Source organism: Ovis aries, chromosome 26, assembly GCF_016772045.2.
Source record: "Ovis aries strain OAR_USU_Benz2616 breed Rambouillet chromosome 26, ARS-UI_Ramb_v3.0, whole genome shotgun sequence".
Classification (NCBI taxonomy): domain Eukaryota; kingdom Metazoa; phylum Chordata; class Mammalia; order Artiodactyla; family Bovidae; genus Ovis; species Ovis aries.
In genome coordinates, this window is record NC_056079.1 from 36,008,678 (window position 1) to 36,028,736 (window position 20,059).

Sequence of the window (20,059 nt, forward strand, 5' to 3'; positions counted from 1 at the left end):
GTCCGGTGACACTGGCGGTCCTGGGGCAGCTCTGCAGCAGGCACAGAGGGAAAGACAAGGACCAGCGGAGCCCAGATCCGGGGGTGTGTGGGGGGGTGGTGAAGGAGCTGCAGGACTAAGCCGACAGGAGGGGATCTGCGCAGTGGGGAGCCCTTCCTTTAACCATCATCCTCACCCTTTCCTCACTGGCAGCAGTTAGCAGTCTCCTCCGGCACTAAGCCTATCAAGGACAGTGCCCATAACGTGCAAATATGGCCTGGGTGCTGGCTGAGCCTGTGATGGACTGAGGAGGGGCCCTGCGGAGTGGCGGCCCAGGGACAGGCCGGGCGCATGGGGCCTCACCGGCAGCAGCCCCATCAGGAGAGAGCCCTGCCCGTGTGCTCAGAACCTGCCTGTGGCTCAGGGCTCAGGACCATGCAGTTGCCCCTGATCCTGCTAAGCGGTTCCTTGGAGAGCGGGCATCTTAACCCTTGGAGGGCCTCTAGGGGGACTGATGCTTCTCACTGGGAGCTGCCCTGCAGAGGGATGCTCAGCTGCATTTCTGGGCCTGAATGAGGGAAGTGGGGAGCTTGCTTCCTGGCCCCCCAGGAGTGTGTGTGCAGGTACCCCCACCTGGAGGGGGCGGGGACACCATGAAGGCTCACACAGCCCCTCTCCTGAGCCCGCTGACCCCAGCACCCTATCGTGGCCCCAAGACTTTGCTCCTTTGTCCCTTCCCGCGAAAGAAATGGGGCCAGAGTGTCCATTTCCCCAAAGGCAACCTTTCACACTGAACCTATCAACTCATTTCAGTCGTTCAGTCATGTCCAACTCTTTGCGACCCCATGGACTACAGGCTTCCCTGTCCATCACCAACTCCCGGAGCTTACTCAAACTCATGTCCATTGAGATTGTGACGCCAACCAACCATCTCATCCTCTGTCGTCCCCTTATCCTGCCTTCAATCTTTCCCAGCAAGAGGGTCTTTTCCAATGAGTCAGTTCTTCGCATCAGGTGGTCAAAGTAGTGGAGTTTCAGCTTCAGCATCAGTCCTTCCAATGAATATTCAGGACTGATTTCCTTTAGGATTGACTGGTTGGATCTCCTTGCAGTCCAAGGGACTCTCAAGAGTCCTCTCCAACACCACAATTTGAAAGCATCAACTCTTTGATGCTCAGCCTTCTTTATGGTCCAAGTACATCTGTACATGACTACTGGAAAAACCATAGCTTTGACTAGATGGATCTTTGTTGGTAAAGTAATGTCTCTGCTTTTTAATATGCTGTCTGGAACCGCCCAGAATGCCTCAGGTCGGGGATGTTTGGGGGGAGGGACGACAGAAGCGGGGGCTTGCTTCTCCCCATCCAGTGTGCACCCTGAGTCCATCCACACGCATGTCTCCCCTCTGGAGTCCACTGGATGGCTGCTGCTCCGTACCACCCTCCCACCTCTGTTTTCTATCCCACACTCCCCACCCCATCCTCTCTGCGCTTCCCCGTGTGGATCTAGACCACAGAAGCCCAGCTGGATCCTAAAGGAATCTCGGCACGTGGTCCCGTGCACTTTAAGTGGAGTAGCGGGAAGGGAGGCAAGGCTGAGGGGCCCGGGCCGCCAGTGGAAAACTTAAGCTGCATCCTGGGTGTTTCCTCAGCTGGTTTGTGACAGTCACCCAGTCCAGCACCACACGGACAGACCCGGGGGAGCCCGTGCTCGGTGAAATAAGGCAGTCCGCAGAGCCAAACTCTGCGTGAGTTCACTGCCATGGGATTCCCAGAGACAGATAGGAGGGTGCTGGTCATGAGCGGCTGAGGAGTTAGTTTGCTGGGTGCTGAGGTTCAGTTTTGCGAGATGAAAAATGAACTGGGGATGGATATTGGTGATGGCTATGGATGTAACTCAGGCCACTGAACTGTATACTTACAAATGCTTAAGACAGTCAATTCTATGTGAGGTGCTTCTCACCACAATCAAAAACAGTTTTTTAATGGTTAGGATGGCTTTTTATGAAGCCGGAATGGGTAAATTTCTTCTCAGTTAGAAACGGAAATGGCCATGTAGCTGAACAACTCAACTGACTGGCAAAAACAGACAAAGGAAACCAAAGGCATCGGATCCACAGCCCTGGCCACACCCCGTCCTCTCTTCCCCAGGGAGCGCACTCCTCTCCGTACAGGCAGTGCCTCCAGCCTCGGGCCCCACGCCTGCTGCAACTCTGTCCCCCTCCATCCCACGCACCTTCAGTTTCCTCCCCACACAGAGCCCCGTCACTCAGCACCAGAAACGTCCAGAGAACCCTTCCAGCCACCCTGGTTCTCAGCCTCCGGCAACACCCGACGGGGAATCCCCAGCACTACCTGCTTCTCAGTGGCAAACCCACAAAGGCCGCCGGCGGACAAAGGAGATGAATGCCACCGCGACACAGCATCCTTCAAAGTCTTTCCACCCCACTCCCCTGCTTCAAAGGCCACAAAGTCCAAGACTGCAGCAGGCACCCGTGGGCACTTCTAAGGGGGGAGGCCTCGGGGAGTGGATGGGGTGTGGCCCACGCTGTTGGGGCACTAGCCCTTCGCCGTGGGGCCCTGGGCCATCGCCGGGCGGCACACACCCGGGGCAGGGCCTTCAGCGGGTGGGAGCCTCAGGGGGTGTTTGAGGCCATGGGAGAAAAAGGTTAATAGAGGCAGAGCCTTCAGGAAACGGCTCCAGGCAAGAGTCACTCTTCAGAGACCACACACCCGCCCGAGTCTCACTTACCTGGTTGCAGGTGTTAATGTCTACCCCATTCCGCAGGTGATCCAAAGCTTTGTCCAAGTTACCTGATCTGGCTGCCCTCAGAAAGCTGGTAGCAGCATCGGCCTGTGAGGACAGAGAGCAGCTGTGAGTGGGTCTGCGTGCTGAGGGGCTCACGGGCCGCTCGAGCCCAGGGCTGCGCACAGAACCGAGGTCCCAGCGGCAGCCACTACCCCCTCCTGTTAAGTGCCCACCATGGTCCCCAGGCGTGCATGGGTCTGGAGCCCCCCAGGACGGACGGCTCTTGGCCTGAGGGTGAGGCTGCCTTCAGAGCACGGCCTGCCTGCCTTCTGAAGTATTTATAAGGGACCCAGGAGGGGCCGCCTTCTAGAGGGTTCCGTTCCACCCAGGAGACGTCTCAGCAGGCCTGGCGTCTCCCTGCCTTGGGCCCTCTGCGGACTCCACCCTCCCACTCAGGAGCCCGGCCCCCACCACCCAGTCCCCACCACCCGGCCCCACCCACTGAGACAAGGGAGAGGCTCTGCGGGAACCAAACACAAGCACTTTGGTGCTATTGTGTGGGTTTTGTTTTCACATAAACAGCACACAGCACTTACTACAGGCCAGAGAACCATTATCAGCACTTGACTGTAATATGCATTTACACGGGGTGGGGGGGCGGTGGGGGCGGTGGGGAGAGAGATGCATTTAGCCATTAAAGACATCCCCAGGAGGTAAGTACTCCTGCCATCCCCATTTCACAGATGCGGGAACTGAGGCCCAGAGAGCCCAAGTGACTTGTGCAGGGTCACAGAGTGGGGAAGAGGTGCAGCGACAGCCTGGCCCTGCCCCTTGACTTGGCAGGTGCCCCTCGCCAGTCTTCCAGAACGAGAGTAAAGCACTTAGGGTCCGTAGGCTGAGGGTCAGCCCCCTACAGATGCAAGCAGGCCCTGCCCGGGATGCCAGCTCGTGTTAGGGATGAATGACAGCCAGAAAGGGAGAAGGGGTGAGAGAGCGGGAAAGGAGCTGCTAGACATAAGGTCTGGCGTGGCAGACAAGCGCAGACGTAGCTCCGACGTGTCTAGGGGGTCCTACGGTCCGCAGGTACCTCCAGGCCTGCGTTCTTATCTGTGAGGGGAGGGCAAGGCTTGTCCCATACCCTGGCTGTGAAACTGAATGGAAATATCACAGATTATATGTGATGATAATGATTACATCAGCGCGAGCACTGAGCACGGCTTGCACGTGGTGGGCACTCAGGGTGAATGTAACAGGTGAGGGCTGTCACAGGACAGGCCGCGAGAGAAGGGGAGTGTTTAGGTTTGGGGGGGTTGCGCCGCTCCTCCAGAAGATCCATCCGGGGGTGCTGTGTCTCCCTGTTTCACACTCCCCTCATCCGAGAACGTGCTATCGTGGGCTGAAGGGTGGTGCCCAAGGTAGGTCTGTACCCCAACCCCTGGAACCCCAGCATGTGCCCTCTGTGGAAAGTGTCTCTGTGGAGTAATGGTGTTATAGGTCTTGAGATGCATGCCCTCAATACCCTGTAGGCTTTTGTGCTAAGGCACTTCATTTGTGTCCTCTTTGCCACCTCTAGTCCTACTCTTTGCAGGCAAGAATACTGGAGTGGGTTACCATTTCCTCCTCCAGGGGCTCTTCCTGACCCAAGGACTGAACTTACATTTCTTGGGTCTCCTGCATTGGCAAGCAAGTTCTTTACCACCAGTGCCACCCAGGAAGCCAGCCCAAAATCCAATGATAAGTGTCCTTATAGAAGACAGAAAACCATGCACGTGGACACGCGCGCGCGCACACACACACACACACACACACACACACACACACACACACACACGAGATGTAGGCAGAGATAGGAGTGATGCGGCCACAAGCCAAGGAAGCTGGCAACCAGCAGGAGCTAGAAGCGCAGAATCTCCGCTGGCACCTCCAGGGGGAGCTCAGCCCTGCCCACACCTTGAGTTCAGACCTCTGGCCTCCAGACTGTGAGAGAAGCTTCTCCTGGTTTTAAGCCACCAAGTTTCCAACAGTTTGTTAGAGCAGATGATGGTCCCTAACCATGGAAGATTCAAAATCTACAGCCAACAACTTCAACATCCTGCGATTAAACCAGAGCGGGGCTGCACACCTTTGCCAATCAAACAGCTAATCCAAGGCAAAAAAAGAGTCTCCAGCCTTACAGACCTTCACCCCCGAGGGCTGCTCCCAGCCATCTCAGCCCTCCAGTCCCGCTCCAAGACTCCTGGCTGATACTTCTCCACTCGACCCCGCTGCTCTTCCTAAAACCCTGATGTCCTGCCAGTCCTCCCCGACTCCAGGCCCACAAGGGTCCCGGGACATTATCTCCAAGCCAAGCCCTGAGTTTGCCGGTTCATGACATACATGCATCCCACACCCCCAGCACAGCAAGAGGGCGGGTTCCTCCCCGTCCTCCCCCACCCCGCTCCCCAGCATTCCCATCCTGTCTCCCAGCAGGCCCACACTCTGACGCACTCTCGTTTGATAAACCCAGTCTTCACGGCTCACTCAGGCCCTGTGTCCTCTGTGATGCCAACCTTGGACACTCAGTCTTTACCATCTTTAAATCTAGGAATAAGAGCTTGATTTCTTAAAGTGCATTTTCAATAGACTCTCCTCTTTTATTCAAGTCTTGTTTCCCATGGGCAAATTATTTGCTTCTTGGGTCAGGGACCAAATCTTCTATCTCTTTTGAATCCCTCAAAGCATGAATCGTTTGCTAGGCCAAGACATCCCTTGACCTAAAACACAGGGCACCTAGTGTCCCCAGGCTTCTTGGCAAGGCATCTGTAAAGGAGGAAGTATTTCAGAAATGAGGACCAATCCGTGGGTTCCCTATGAGCTGGATTCCCAGAGAAATCAGGCTCAAGGTTTAGTCCCTCGAAAAATGTCTATGCCTGCTGGTTCAGAAGGCCTGTGTGGACTCAGCTGTTTAGAAAAATACAGTATACTACTCCCGGAAAATGAGAGTACTAGAAACACATCTCCCACCTGCCCAGATCATCTTCTGCAGCATACTAAGCATGGTGGATAAAAACAGATGCAACGCCAGCTAATGGCACTGTCACTGTTCAAAACAGTGAATCTAGGCAGCAAAGGAGAATATTTACAACAGACAGACAAGCAGATTAATAGAGGGCAGGGGAAGCCCGACCTAGACTAGGCTGAGGAAGGCTGAATACTTTCTGTTGTGTATATAATTGAACGGTGAAATTATAATATTTATACCAATGACTGGGCAAGTATTGGGCTGGCCCAAAAGTTTGAGTTTTTCTGCAAGCTGTTAAGGAAAAATCCGAATGAACATTTTGGCCAATTCAATATATGACCAACATTCTATCTTTTAATCCTGATCACAAACTGGATTGTTGAGGTTGGTGTAATGATGACGTCCATTTTAGAAGTTGGGGGGAGGTGAAGAGTTTGCCCAGGTTCTGCGTTAGTTAATACTCAGGGATTCAGGCCACCACGACTCCCTGAACCAAGCCGACACCTTCCTACTGCCTTTGATCCCGAGGTGCATTCTCTGCAATTTCAAACCTGAGGGTGACCAGAAAGCCCTGACAGATGTAGCGGCTAGGAGGGGCCCATGCCTTTTCTAATTAAGCAATGAACCCACAGCAGAGAAAGCGACCCGGCAGGTCTCTGCTCTGACCCTGGCCACCGAGTAGAGGTCAAGACAGGCCTCTAGAAAGGAATCATCTAGTCCCAGTCCTTCCCTTCTCTGATGATAAAACTGATGGCAAAAAGGAAGTGACTGGCTAAGGTCACCTAGATAATTAGAGGTGAGGTTCAATTGCTGTCTTTTTCGTTTCCTCTCTGGTCTTCTCTGGGCACAGGGTAGTCAGGACCCAAGCAGGATCCTGGGGGTATCTTACAGGTGGATTGCAGGTAATAATGGTGTCATTCCACTGGGTACCCCCTCGGTTAACCCTACAAGTATTTCCCGAGGTCCTGTTGCAAGTCCAGGATCCTGCCAGGGCAAAGACGGAAAGAGTAAAAATTCTGCATGTGGGTCCCTGCCCTCAAGATTTGAAGCGCAACATGACAGAGTTAGAAAGTGACCCATTCAACAGGCATGCAGTGGGCACCTCCTGGGTGCCAGGGACTATCTCAGTTGCACAGCAAATGACCCACTTTGGAGTATGAGACCACCTCTTGCCAGCTCATTCTGCTGAGCTGCTAATTCAATTACCTCCAACTCAGTGACATGTCCTGGGAACCGCTTCCTGGTGCATCTAGGAACAGTCTATAATCCAATAGGGTGGAAAGTCAAAAGACTCCAATAGGCTCCACTTTAGACTGTTCACATGAGTAAACACCAACCAGAAAATCAACAGTGGCAAATATGCACCAGACTGCCTCAGTGGTTGGAAGACCGGAGCAGAGTCCCTGGCCCTTCCTGAGCGCTTGTCCCTGCAGGGCAGCCTCTGAGTGGAGAGACCAGAGGGGCTAAAGAAGGCTGTTCTCTGCATCCAGAAAAGTCAATCCATGATGCCCCTAACCTCTGCATCACCCCCGAGAGCTGTCACCCCTCTGATCACCCCACCAAGGCTTCCTGCGCACACCTCTGCTCCATCCTCATCTTGAGCTTTATTGAAATCTAATTTTTCCCATGAGAGAACCACCAGCGCTGAGGGCAGGAGGGGACACACACATCTCATGGTGTCCCCACCCCCATCCCTACAGGTCAACTCACATGATGTCCCTGAACTTCCTTCCATCACAACAGGAGTTACCTTCATGAAGCCCTTCCTCTGTGTTAAGCCCTCTCCACCAACAGATTCATTGGCTACCCCCAGTAGTTTCTGGAGGCAGGTACTTCTTGTTTCCCCAGGGTCCTTTTTGAAGCTATCCACCCCGGTGCGAGGCCTGGGGGAAACCAGCCGTCCCCTTTCTGTGCTCCTCCGGCAGCGGGCTCGGAGGAGCTAAACGAGGCACAGAGAGGTTAAGCACTTTGTCCAAGGTCACACAGCGAATCCTGGCCGGGTCAGGACGTAACTTTCAGCAGTGCTTCCTCACTGCCCAGAGATTCCTCTCCAGCTCAGCTCTGGCTGGATGTGGGGAGCCTTCTGCCCACGCTCAGAGACTGTGCCCACTTCAGCCCTCCCCTCTGGAGGAAGGAAGTAGAAGGGAAGAAAGGGACCAGGATTCCTCCTGGGAGTCAAGTTCCCATCAGGACTGCTCTTCGGAAAAGGGAGGTAAGCCCTTGGTTACCTGAGACACCCAGACTATTATTAAACTTGCACTTCCTGAGTGGGGCCATACGAATATAGCAATAGATAGTAGCCCAGGGGGCTCCAGTGTCTCCAGGAGGGAGAGCCAGAAGCCAGCTGCCAAATGTCAGCAAGCCTGGTGTCCGGAGGTGGGGGTGGGGGGAGTTGGGGGGGAGATTGCATCTAGGGGTGGGAGAGGCTCCCCAAGACCAGAGCCCAACACCAGAGCGAAGCTGAGGTTTAGACCAGGAGGCAGGGAGAACCCATGGTCTCCGCAGGCCTTGTGTGGAGCTTGAGAGGACCTGAGCATTCCCAGGACGAATCATGACTTTTTCAAGGTCTTTCAGTGCAAAATTCTCATCTAAAACGATGACTGGAAACTGGGTTCTTATCAGTTTCTGTAAACAGCGGTAAGAGGCGATCTCCTTCCCAAAGGGTCCTGTCTGGGCAAAAGGCAGTTAGTTGGCCAGAGGCAGGGTTGGATCTCCCTGTCCGGGCTCTGGACCCTGTCCTAGGGGGCTGCGGCTCTACCAGGAGGCCCAGCAGAGCAGGGCCTGCGCGTCCGGCTAGCCCTCCAGTTCCGAGAGCCCTTGGGACTCAGCGCTCCTGGGCGTCCAGGTGGGGCCTCCAAAAGGAAGGCGAAGCGCCCGCGGGCGCACACCTGCCTAGCTCCTGCCTCAAGCCCACCGACTACAGAGAAGCAGCCGTGAACCCCTGAGGCCCCAGGGTGCGTTTTCATTGGGTCCCTTTCCTTTTGCTCTCTGGAGAGTTGAACTGTTAAAGGTGTCACTGACGAAAGGAGGCGCGGAAGCTGGAAACCCCAGGGTCCTTTTTGAAGCTATCCACCCCGGTGCGAGGCCTGGGGGAAACCAGCCGTCCCCTTGCTGCGCTCCTCCGGGAGCGGGCTGGGAGGCTGGGAGATGCCGGACGGGAGAAGAGCCACCCGCAGACCCTGACGGTGGGCAGCGCTGGCGGGGTGGGCAGCGCTGGCGGGGAGCCCCGCTCTGCCACCTGATGCTGTGCCTCGGACAAGTTCCCAACCTCAACGTTCCCACTGCTAAAATGGGGACAGCATATAGCTCTCCAGGGGGAGGATGAGGATGACAAAGGACAGGCGGCCAGCTCCCTCTCCCCCATTCATTTCCCGCTGCTTCTGGACGTCCGGTCGCTCGCGTTCCTGAGGTCTAAGGGTCAGGCGCGCCGCAGGCTCGCTAGGCGGCCCTTCTCCAGCCAGGGCCAAACCCGGGGCATCCCAGCGGGTCCGAGGGGGTTCCCGCGAGGGGCGGCCGGGTGCCCACCCCGTCCTCCTCGCCCAACCGCAGAGCCGGCCCGGCGGGATTCTCCTCCGGGCACCTCCGCGCGCCAGCCCGTGCGCCCCAGTTTGCCCGCCCGCCTGCCCGCCGGGCACGCGTCCCGCACCAGCCCCTCCGCGGCGGTGGCCTCCGGTCAGAGGAATTTTCCTCCGGCTCCGGCTGGAAGCCTCGGCGCCCGCGGGCGTGAGGCAGCAGAAGGGCGGCCGGCGCGCGGCCCCGCCCGCGCCCGCTCCCGCGCCCCGAAAGTTGGCGCCCGGCGAGCCCGCGGCTGGGGGCGCGGCGGCGGCGGGGACCCCGCGCGGGCGCGGCGGCCAGGCACTCACCGCGGCGTCCGTACCCGACCTGCCCTGTCGCGCTGCCATCGTCCGGCGCCCGCGCGGAAACCCGAGCCCGCGCGCGGCTCCCCTCCCCCGTTATCTGCTCGGCGGCGCGCGGAGCGCCAGCAAGTTCCCTGGCATCGGGCTAAAAATACCGGCGCCGGCCGCTCGGCGGGGCCCGGCGGGGCTCCGGCCCCCGGGCCCCCGGGCCCCCGGCCCCGGCCCGCCCGCCAGCCCTTAGAGGGGTCTCTTCACTGTGTCCCCCATCCTCGCGTCTGCTGGGCAAGTTCACGCGAAGCGGGCTCCGGAGACGAGGCGCCTGCGGCCGAGACCCGCGGCGCGGGCGCGGGGAGGCTGCGGCGGGCGCGCTGGCCGAGCAGCCGGGGCGGGCGGCCGGCGGGGGTCAGTGTCCTGCGGCGGCTGGGGGGGCGGCACCCACGTCCAATGGAGGTGAGGCGCTCCCAGCTGCATGGCGTTGCCGCCCTGCCTCCTGCCTCCCCGGCCGCCCGGGTGAATGGGCCGCGGGGCCGGCGGGGCCGGCCAGGGTGAGCTCAGCAGAGTCTATTTATGCCCATCGCCGCCTTGCGCGTTTCCAGCTCTCGCCCCGCGTGTGTCCCGAGATTTCAGCTCCAGCCGAGAGCGCGCAGCGGCGGAGGGAAGCCGCGAGGCCAGACTCCCTTACTACGTCTTCCTTCATCCTTCCAGGCTGACGCGGGGTTTAGGGCATTGTCACCCAGGGCCGGAGAAAGTGCCCAGATTCTGCTCCCGGACCATCCTCCCCTTCTCCCGAGGTCATTCCGGGGCGGGGACGGGGGGCGATGTCAAAGGCATGTCCGGGAGATAGGGGTGACACCAGGAATTACTCTGAGCGATGCCCGCAGAAGCACTCCGGGAGCTGTCACAGCCGCTGGCGACACGGCTTGCTCCAACATGCGTGTTTCGTCTCGTGAGCCCAGCTTCACGCTTTCTGCAAAGAGCAGTCCAGATAGCACAGGGTCTTTCCCCACCCCTCCCGCCCCGAAGCAGGGGCACAGGAGGGAGGGCCGTGTGTTTGGGAGGCATCAACCCCCGTTAACTAACTGTGAGGTGAAGGACGGACATATGGCCATTACCTGATTTAACCCTCGCAGCCACCTCTTGAGGCTGAAGATGCTATTGGAGTTGTATGGGTAGACAAGCTGCGCCCAGAGAGGTTAAGGTCAGGTCCGAGGTTACTACTAGCAAACAGAGGGTCCAGCCGACCCCAAAGCCCTTCTGTTAGCAGCACTGGCAAGATCCCCAATGCAAGTGCCCACAGTGCCAGGAGGGGACACCACGCGAGATGCTCTGAGGTTAGAAAAACTGACTGTTTTCCAAAGTAAGGTGCTCTTGCAAATTGGTGCAGCCACTGTGGAAAATGGTCTGGAGGTTCTTCAATAAACTAAAAATAGAACTATCATATGATCCAGCAATCCCACTCCTGGGTATTTAGCCCAAGAAAATAGAACCGCTAATTCGAAAAAATGCACTCATAGTGGCACTACTTACAACAGCCAAGACAGCCAACCCACTCCAGTATTCTTGCCTGGAAAATCCCAAGGATGGAGGAGCCTGACGGGCTACAGTCCATACAGTCACACAGAGTCGGACACGACTGAGTGACTTCACTTTCTTTTAAGACATGAAAGCAACCTATGTGTCCATCAACGGAGGAATGGGTAAAGAAGCTGTGGTATAGACAGTGGAATATTGGAGCTGCTGCCGCTACTGCTGCTGTGTCGCCTCAGTCGTGTCCGACTCTGTGCGACCCCATAGACGGCAGCCCACCAGGCTCCCCTGTCCCTGGGATTCTCCAGGCAAGAACACTGGAGTGGGCTGCCATTTCCTTCTCCAATCCATGAAAGTGAAAAGTGAAAGTGACGTCGCTAAGTCATGTCCGACTTCTAGCGACCCCGTGGACTGCAGCCTACCAGGCTCCTCCTTCCATGGGATTCTCCAGGCAAGAGTTATGTGCTCACTAAGTCATGTCCGACTTATGACCCTGTGGACTGTAGCCTGGCAGCCTCTTCTGTCTATGGGATTTCCCAGGCAAGAATACTGGAATGGGTTGTCATTTCCCTTTCCTGGGGATCTTCCCAATCCAGGGATTGAACCTGCATCCCCTGCGCTGGCAGGTGGATGCTTGATGACTGAGCAACTAAGGAAGCTGGTAATGGAATATTACTCAGCCATTAAAAGAATGAAAGTTTGCCATTGGCAACTGCGTGGATTGACCTGGAAGGTGTTACACTTAGTGAAATTAAGTCAGACAGAGAAAGACAAATAGCCATGCATTTTCACTTATATGTGGAATCTAAACAGTAAAACAAACAAATGAATATAAAAAAAGAGAAATAGCTTCACAGATACAGAAAACTAGTGGGGAGAGAGGTCGGTGAGGGGGAAGATAGGGGGTAGGGGAGAAAATTAAGAGATACAATCTACTAGGTGTTATATAAACAAGATATAAGGGTGTAATGTGCAGTACAGGGACTATAGCCAATATTTTATAATAACTTTAAATGGAGCACAATCTGTAAACATTCTGAATCACTATGTTGTACACTTGAAACTGAACACTAATATTGTAAATCAACTATATTTCAATTGAAAAAAAAACAAAGCTATTTGTTTCAAAGCTATTTGACAATTAGGGGAAGGTCCCCAATAAAAGGGATAAATAGGGATCAAGAGAGAGGGACAGGAAGATCCCAGAAAAGAGTGACTTGCCGTGTATAATGTAATGAACTCGTGTGTGAGTGACAACACTGGTATTTGAAGACAGGGCATCAGAATTCTGCAGGCCTGCAAGAACCTTATCACCACCAGAGGACAGGCAACCTCTGAAAGGTGGAAAACATCACCTCCCTGTACCAAAGACAGGTGCCTGGGTGAGGGGGATTCACCACAGGCCCTCCTTCAGGCACAAAAATGCACACATTTTAAAAACACGCATTCTCTCACAGGTCTTTTGCTCCGGTGCCCCTTAAAACTGCCTCTCAGATTTGCTAAAAGCCTCTACACAGCGAGCTTCAATTAATAAATGATGGTTACTGGAACAGCCCCGATCATAGCCCAGCGCAATATCTCAAGGGATTCCAAAGCACTGTTCCAACATTAACATTTAGAGAGAGAGAAATGCCCTACTCAAATGGAAGAAGAACAGTACTTATAATTGTTTCAAAAACACAAATACAATTGACTCACACAATGAACTGAAAAACAGAGCATTTTGAACAGCTGTATTGAAGTATAATTGACACATTATAAACTACATATTTTAAATGTACTTGGTAAGCTTTTATACATACATAGCCTTATAAAACCATCACTACAGTCATGAGAAGGAACTTCCAAGATCACCTCCAACAGTTTCCTCCTGCCTGTTTGTAGCCCCTCCCATTGGTCCATATCCTTGCTAATACTTGGTATTAGTTAGTCGCTCAGTCATGTCCAATACGTGACCCCGTGGACTGTAGCCTGCCAGGGTCCTCTGTCCATGGGATTTCCCCAGGCAAGAATACTGAAGTGGGTTGCTGTTCCCTTCTCCAGGGGATCTTCCCGACCCAGGTATCAAACCCAAGTCTCCTGCATGGGCAGGAGGATTCTTTACCATCTGAACCACCAGGGAAGCCCACCCCAATGTTGATTGCAGCACTATTTACAATAGCTAGGACATGGAAGCCCCAACTTGGTATGGTCAGTCCCAATTTAGACATTCTAATTGATGTGTAGTAGTATTTCATTGTTGGAGAAGGCAATGGCACCCCATTCCAGTACTCTTGCCTGGAAAATCCCATGGACAGAGGAGCCTGGTGGGCTGCAGTCCATGGGGTCGCTAAGAGTCGGACACGACTGAGGGACTTCACTTTCACTTTTCACCTTCATGCATTGGAGAAGGAAATGGCAACCCACTCCAGTGTTCTTGCCTGGAGAATCCCAGGGACAGGGGAGCCTGGTGGGCTGCCATCTATGGGGTCACACACAGTCAGACATGACTGAAGTGACTTGGCGGCAGCAGCAGCAGCAATAACTAATGACGCTAGACATCTTTTCCGGGGCTTTCTTGCCATCCACATATTGTCTTCAGTGATATGTCTGTTCAAATGTTTTGCCCATTTTTTTAACTGGGTTGTTTGTCGTCTTATTACTGAGCTTTTTTCTAAACAGCACATCTATTTTTAAAAATTATTTTTATTGGAGTAGAGTTGTTTTATGATGTTGTGTTAATTTCTGCTGTACAGCAATATGAATCAGCCACACATATAGGCATATTTCCTCCCTTTTGAATTTCCTTCCCATTCAGCTCACCACAGAGCATTTAGTAGAGTTCCCCGTGTGCAACAGTATGTTTTCATTAGTTATTTATTGTATACCTAGTATCAATAGTGTATATGTGTCATTGCCAACCGCCCAATTCCTCCCCAGAGCACAAAAACTGAGATCCTTCAAGTGAAATATTCAAAGTTAAATAGCAAAAAACTCCCAAACCAATTCTGATGCCCAGGGAATCTAACTCCGAAGCCTAGGGTTCTTTACAGCATAAAGCTATGGGTTATATATTCAATGCAATCACAATCAAAAAAGAGAGTGGAACCAGAAACGGAATACAACCCATGGTTCTGCTGAGAATGGGAAAGGGCCCGAGATATTATCAGAGGACTTTGAGGACTCAGGACTTCCAAGAATTCTTGAGGTTGGTTGTGACCTCGGAAGGGTTGAGGTTTTTGCAACTTAGATATGCAGAGTCAGACAAAGCCCAAGAGGAGAAGGAAACAACTCCAGGCACATTATTCAATAAAGGACCTGGGGTGGCTGACACTAAAGAGGAGAAGGCACGGGGCTTCCCTGGTGGTCCAGTGGCTAAGACTCTGTGCTTCCAATGCTGGGGGCACTGGTTCCATCTCCAGTCGAGGAACTGAGATCCCACATGCCACACGGCCAAAAAATAAAAAAAGACAGAAGGCTCGAGAAGATGGCTCTTAAGATGTATGCGACCCCCTCCAGCACTAGAACCCAGATCCCAGAGTGGGACGAATTATATGGCGCCCTTTCCCCAGCTGCCGCGGGCGCCATGACTCAGCTATAAGCTTCCCACAGGTAGAGACAGCTTGGTAAACGTGCCCTGTATGCCCAGCCCCTCTCCCTCACTCCACACAGAGCTGGGTGGTGGTGCCAAATAAATGCTTGCTGACCGATGTATGAATATTTCCATGGGTCATAAGGAAACTGTCAATCATGGGGTTAAATTGATGTGAGGAAGGTTAGATCAGACAGAAGAATTTTCCTCCAGTGCTAAGGGATGTGGCATAATAGAATTCATTATTCAGAAAGAGCTGAATCCTTGCTGGGGGGCAGGGGCTTTGGAGCAGCGGAGAAACATAAAACTCATCATTTGATACAGCGCATAGAAATGCAGGATAAACTTGATGACTTTTAAGGGTTTCTTTGGGCTCTAGGGATTCAGAAACATAAGCCCTTATTTTTCCCTCTTAATGGACTGTCCCTCTTCAACCTTCCATTACTCCCTCATCCTTAGACAACAAGGAATCATACTGCTGCTCGTCCATTTCCTGTATATTTTCATGCCTGAAGGCTGCTCTTCTCAATGTGTCTTTAAAAAAAAAAAAAAATTGGAGTATGATTGCTTTACAATGTTGTTAGTTTCCACTCTATAACAAAGTGTATCAGCTATATGTTTTTTATATATCTCCCCTCCCTCTTGGGCCTCCCCCCACCCCACCCCATCCCACCCCTCTAGGTCATCGTAGAGCGCTGAGTTGGGCCCCCTGAGCTATATAGCAATTTCCCACTATCTATCTGTTTTACGCGTGGTAGTGCGTTTACATACTCAGTTTTATTACAGGTATTTAGTGTGCCTGGGAGATCTGCCAGGAAAGTCACTGACATCAAAGCAAACAGCCAACGCAAAGGAGCAGAAAGGGATTGATGGGCTAAGGAAAAGATGAGGGCTGCTTGGTAAGGACCACTTGTTCCATCTTCTGGGTTCACGGCGTGTGCAGTTTTTTCCCAGTCGTGCTGCATATTTTACCAACTGTCTCTGCAGTTCCTCGCAGATGAGCCTAATGAGGTGCTGGAGGAGTTGTGGAGTTCTGTGCTCCGGGCCGCATCACCTACGCCAGGCAGAGATGGCACAGAGAGAAGAAAGGGACACGGCTCCCAGGCGCCCTGCCACGGAATCCCCTGTGAACCTTAGCTCCTTCCACAAACTGGGAGAATGCTTCCCTTTGCTCAGAAGCCTGAAGCAAAGGATCTCGGGTGCTTGGGGTCCTTGGATGACTGCCTCCCCAGAAGCCTTTCGGGGGAAACAGGAAGAGGCGGCTTCTGACAGGAGCCAGCTGTGACCCAAGCTGGTTCCTCTCTTCAGGGATGTCAAAGCTGAGACTCAGGGCAGAGCTGGGATTCCAGAGATGGCCCTCCTGGCAACTCACACCTGGAGCAGTGACCACGCCTCTCCCCCTGCAGGGAACTGGAGGACTCATGGGGCTCCTGTCCCTCCAGTTTTAATCCTCCTCTGTAATCAAGTTATGCTCGGTCCTCCCGGAATGGTAGTGTCACGATCACCATCTGCTTTTCTGGGCAGCTTTAAAATACTCAAAGTTAGCAGGCTCATGTACTTTTGATAAAAGGAAATAACTTTTCTGAGCATTCGCATCCTCATGGGTGAAATGAAAATAACCTTCCCCTGTCCCCTGCCCCAGGTATTGTGCGAATAACGTAAAAATGCCCAGCACCACCCCGGGCACGAAGTAGGTCCTCAATGAATGGCAAGGATGCTCTTTTCCTTCCTTCCCTCTAGCTTCCTTCATGAAAGCCTTGGTCAAAGGTGACCTCCTCCCCTCCCACCCTGAGACAGGGGGTATGACTGATTTGGCTTCTACACTGGAAAATTTGGGCCCGGTCACTGCTTCTGCAAGGTCAGAACCGCCATGGCTGGGAACAGGATCCCAGCACCCCCAGCATGCTGCTGTGATGCTGCAGCAGCTGCACCTCCTGGGCTTTCTTTCGCTGCATCATTTTCCATTTCCACTTTCCCTGCAGCGGAGGACCAGGTCTCAGGGTATACGTACAGCTGAAACCCTGCTCCTGAGCCCTGCTCCGAGCCACAGCTCCTCCCCTGTCGGCAAGGCTGGCTTTGCCCCCGACTATTCTTCTATCTGCTGGGCCCCGCACCCATGCAGGGAGGTGCCCCGGCCCCGAGTCTCTGTCCAAGGCCGATAAGGGTGGGCGCCAGGGCTCCGCCCTTTACTGAGAAAGGCAGGCTGGCTTATCTGCACCTGGGGCAGCGGTCAGCCACCCCGGGACTCTGCGAACCGTCTAGAGCATTGTTGCTGCTGTGGGGGGGGGGGGGAGATGTCTTCCCTCTTGTGGACAGCATTGCACCCTCCTGCCCTGGCCCCCTCTCCAGTTAATTAGGGAGGGACTTCACAGAACAGATGGTACAGCTGTCATGTTGAATGAACCGAGAAATCCAGTGGACCGAGAAATTCAGACCTGCAAAAGTGAGGAAAGCGAGAGAGGCGAGGGAAAGAGAGCCCGGCTTGCTCTCCTGTTGAACTTTGTGTGGGGAGTTCCCAGCAGTCAGTTCAGTGGCCGCGGGACCCAGAGCCCGGGGTCTATTTAGGGAGCTGATGGGAGCCGGGTGTCAGGTCCTACGATGCTGGCACTCCGCTCATCATGTTCCTTTTAAGAGGGTTGGCAGGCCTGGAGTCTATTTTTAAACCTACGAGAAGGTGCTACATGGATTCCAGGGAGGGCCAGCCTTAAACCCGAGCTTGCAGCGGGGAGGCGGGGAGTGCGCAGCTGAACCTAGGATTTTCCCTTCACCTACACACAGGGGTTCCCGTCCGTGCTGGAACTAGAGACCGACTGTCCATCACAGGCCCCTCTGGGACTTGACCTTGTGGAAGCTGCCCACTCACCATGAAGCCTTGAGTTGCCTGCTGGGTCTGTGTTTCAGTATTGAGATTTTAAAAATATACCCCCTCTCAGTGTGAAAAATCAACCTGCCTTTATATGTATCAGTCACCTCCCTCTCTCTGGTTTTCAGATCAGAACTGGAAACCCCCTCTCCCCCTGCCCCTTAGTCCTGTGAGCCCACAGCCAAGATTGCCAACAGGAGGAAGCAAAAAAAAAACCACCCTGACCCTTGAAGGGGTCTCTGTGCCCAGTCCCCACCCTGGAAATCCTGCCCTGTGCTGGAGAGAAGGTGGGGAGGGGGCTCGAGGGTCGTGTCTGCAGGGAACGAGATTATTTCCCCAATAGTGAGAAGCCAACATCAATTTCTCATCAAATAGCCAAACGAAGAGAACAGAAAGTTTGATGTTCAATAACAAGTTTCAGCGTCACTATCCATTTCTCTTTTTGGGTAAGACATAGACCCAGAACTCCTAAAGGATGAACTGCCTTGAGAACAAGCAAGTGCTTCTGCTGAGCAGCCCTGGGGCCACCGGACAGGGCAGTAAAGAAGCAATGAGGCATCTTCTCCTGCGCATCTCAGAACCCCTGTGCCCAGCATGGAAGCAGCTCTCAGTACGTGTCTCAACCAAACGGGAGCTTTGGCCAGGCCGGGTCAAAACAAGACGTGAGTGTTAGCATGATTCTGCCCACACACCAGAGGCTCCAGGAACGTTAGCCAAATTGGAATCTGAATTGATCAGATTTGTAAATGTCACATCAGTGAAAAAGTAATCAGATGTCCAGGGCTATTTGACCCAATTGTTCATTTCCCTGTAAGCCACAATGGTGCCTGTGGATACAGCCTAGGGACCACTGTGGTTTTCTGAGTGGGGAGGTTACAGTCCTTAGGGGGGCTGCATTGCAGACAAGGGTCCCCCACCCCAGCCTGTGGCTCCCAGCCCTTCCCCCACAATCTCCATCAGCTCTAAATTGCCAGTCTGGGCCCCACAGAGCAACTCCAGCTCCTCAGGTCTGCAACAGTTCACATCTCTCTGTGGAGGCTGGGAGGGGGCGTGAGATGTCATGAGAGGCGTCGGTATCATTCCAAGAGCATCCCTCATCGGCAAGTGAACTGGCCCCCATCAGAACATCACACTTCACTTTCTCCATGGTGTGAGGTGCTAGCTACATTCAGATCATGTTGCGTGACTGCTGAGTGCAGAGCCCAGACCTGGGGCGGAAACTGCACGTGTTTCTGAAAACACACGGGGGATGCAATGTGATGTCCTGTCGGATGGTCCCATTGACTAAACTATCCCCAGCGCTTCCTCACATCGCAGGAATCTGCCCTGCAACCTGGGGGCGTGAGGAGGAGAGGTGGACATGCTGGAGAAACTGTACAGCCGCACTCACTTCTCAGGTGCACATGCTAACACGGAAACCCTTGTTTTCTTTCAAGTAGTGCAACAGGCTTGTCTATCAGTAATGAAACCCGTCGTACCAGAGTTTCTGAAGGATGGTCAAGCATCAGCCTTGATAGCCCTGCATGGCTGGGCTTTATGTGAACAGTTCTCCCTAAAGAGACAGAGCCAGGAGGGGGTGGCCCATTGTTAGCTACATGGAGACTTGCCTGAAGGATTCCAGAGTGGCCTTTGCCCCCCGAGTTTGTCCAGCCTGGGTAGCAAGTCTTTCCCAGCTTGGCAGAGACATCCACTAGGAACTGGGGCTTGGGAAGGTGATGCTGGGTGACCCCTTCCATGCTCCATGGCCGTGATACTTCACCATCATGACAATTCGATATGGGGATGATGAAAGGCAGGAGAAAGACATGATTCAAAAATAATGATAGCTGAAGTTTACAAGCCAGGCACTATTCTAAGCATTTTACTTAACATCTTTTATCCTTAACAACCACTCCATGAGGTAGCTTCCATCGTTGTCCCCATTGCACAGAAGACAAAGCTAAGGCATGAAGACATTAAGTAATTTACCCAAAGTCACCGAACAGTGATACGATGCTCTGGCTGGTACGCGGAGCAGAGTAGAGGCAGTTGCTCTGAGTTTTGCTTGATTCAGCGAGCCAAAGGTGTGTTTAGGGTTTGTGAGAAACACGAAATTCAGAATTTTCCAGAAAGAATTGTTCAATCCTGGAAATCTGAGTACAACTAGGACCTGTCTATGAATGTGGCCATTCTCTATAATCAGAAAAGACAGACCCTAGCCACTGCTCCAAGGCATGTTTAATGCAGAATGTTAGACCACTGTTTCTATGAGCCCAGGCCCCCAAAGTTTTTTTGTTTTATTTTTTCGTTGAGTGTAGTTGAGTAATTATACTAGTTTCAGATATACAGCATACTGAGTCAACATTTTCATAGATTATTCTCCATTTAGAGTCACTATGAAATATTAGCTCTATTTCCCTGTGCTGTAAAATATATCCTTGTATTTATTTTATACATAGGAGTTTGTTTCTCCTAAGCCCCTACCTGCACTGCTAACCACTATCTTGCTCTATGTGTCTGTAAGTCTGTATTAA

At 53.4% G+C, this 20,059-nt stretch overlaps 1 protein-coding gene across 12 annotated transcripts in view; it reads right to left on the bottom strand.

The window, feature by feature from the left end:
• The window catches only part of ANK1 (ankyrin 1), a 239,438-nt gene that overhangs the window by 102,301 nt on the left and 117,078 nt on the right, over window positions 1-20,059 (bottom strand). For 11 of the 12 annotated variants that reach the window (XM_060407159.1, XM_042241370.2, XM_027962535.3 and 8 more), the window contains exon 2: window positions 2,731-2,832. In XM_060407159.1, the coding sequence (XP_060263142.1) occupies window positions 2,731-2,832 (102 nt within the window). Of the gene's footprint in view, window positions 1-2,730; window positions 2,833-9,591; window positions 9,655-20,059 lie in introns of those variants that run through there. The other variant, XM_027962537.3, reaches the window with a different exon arrangement.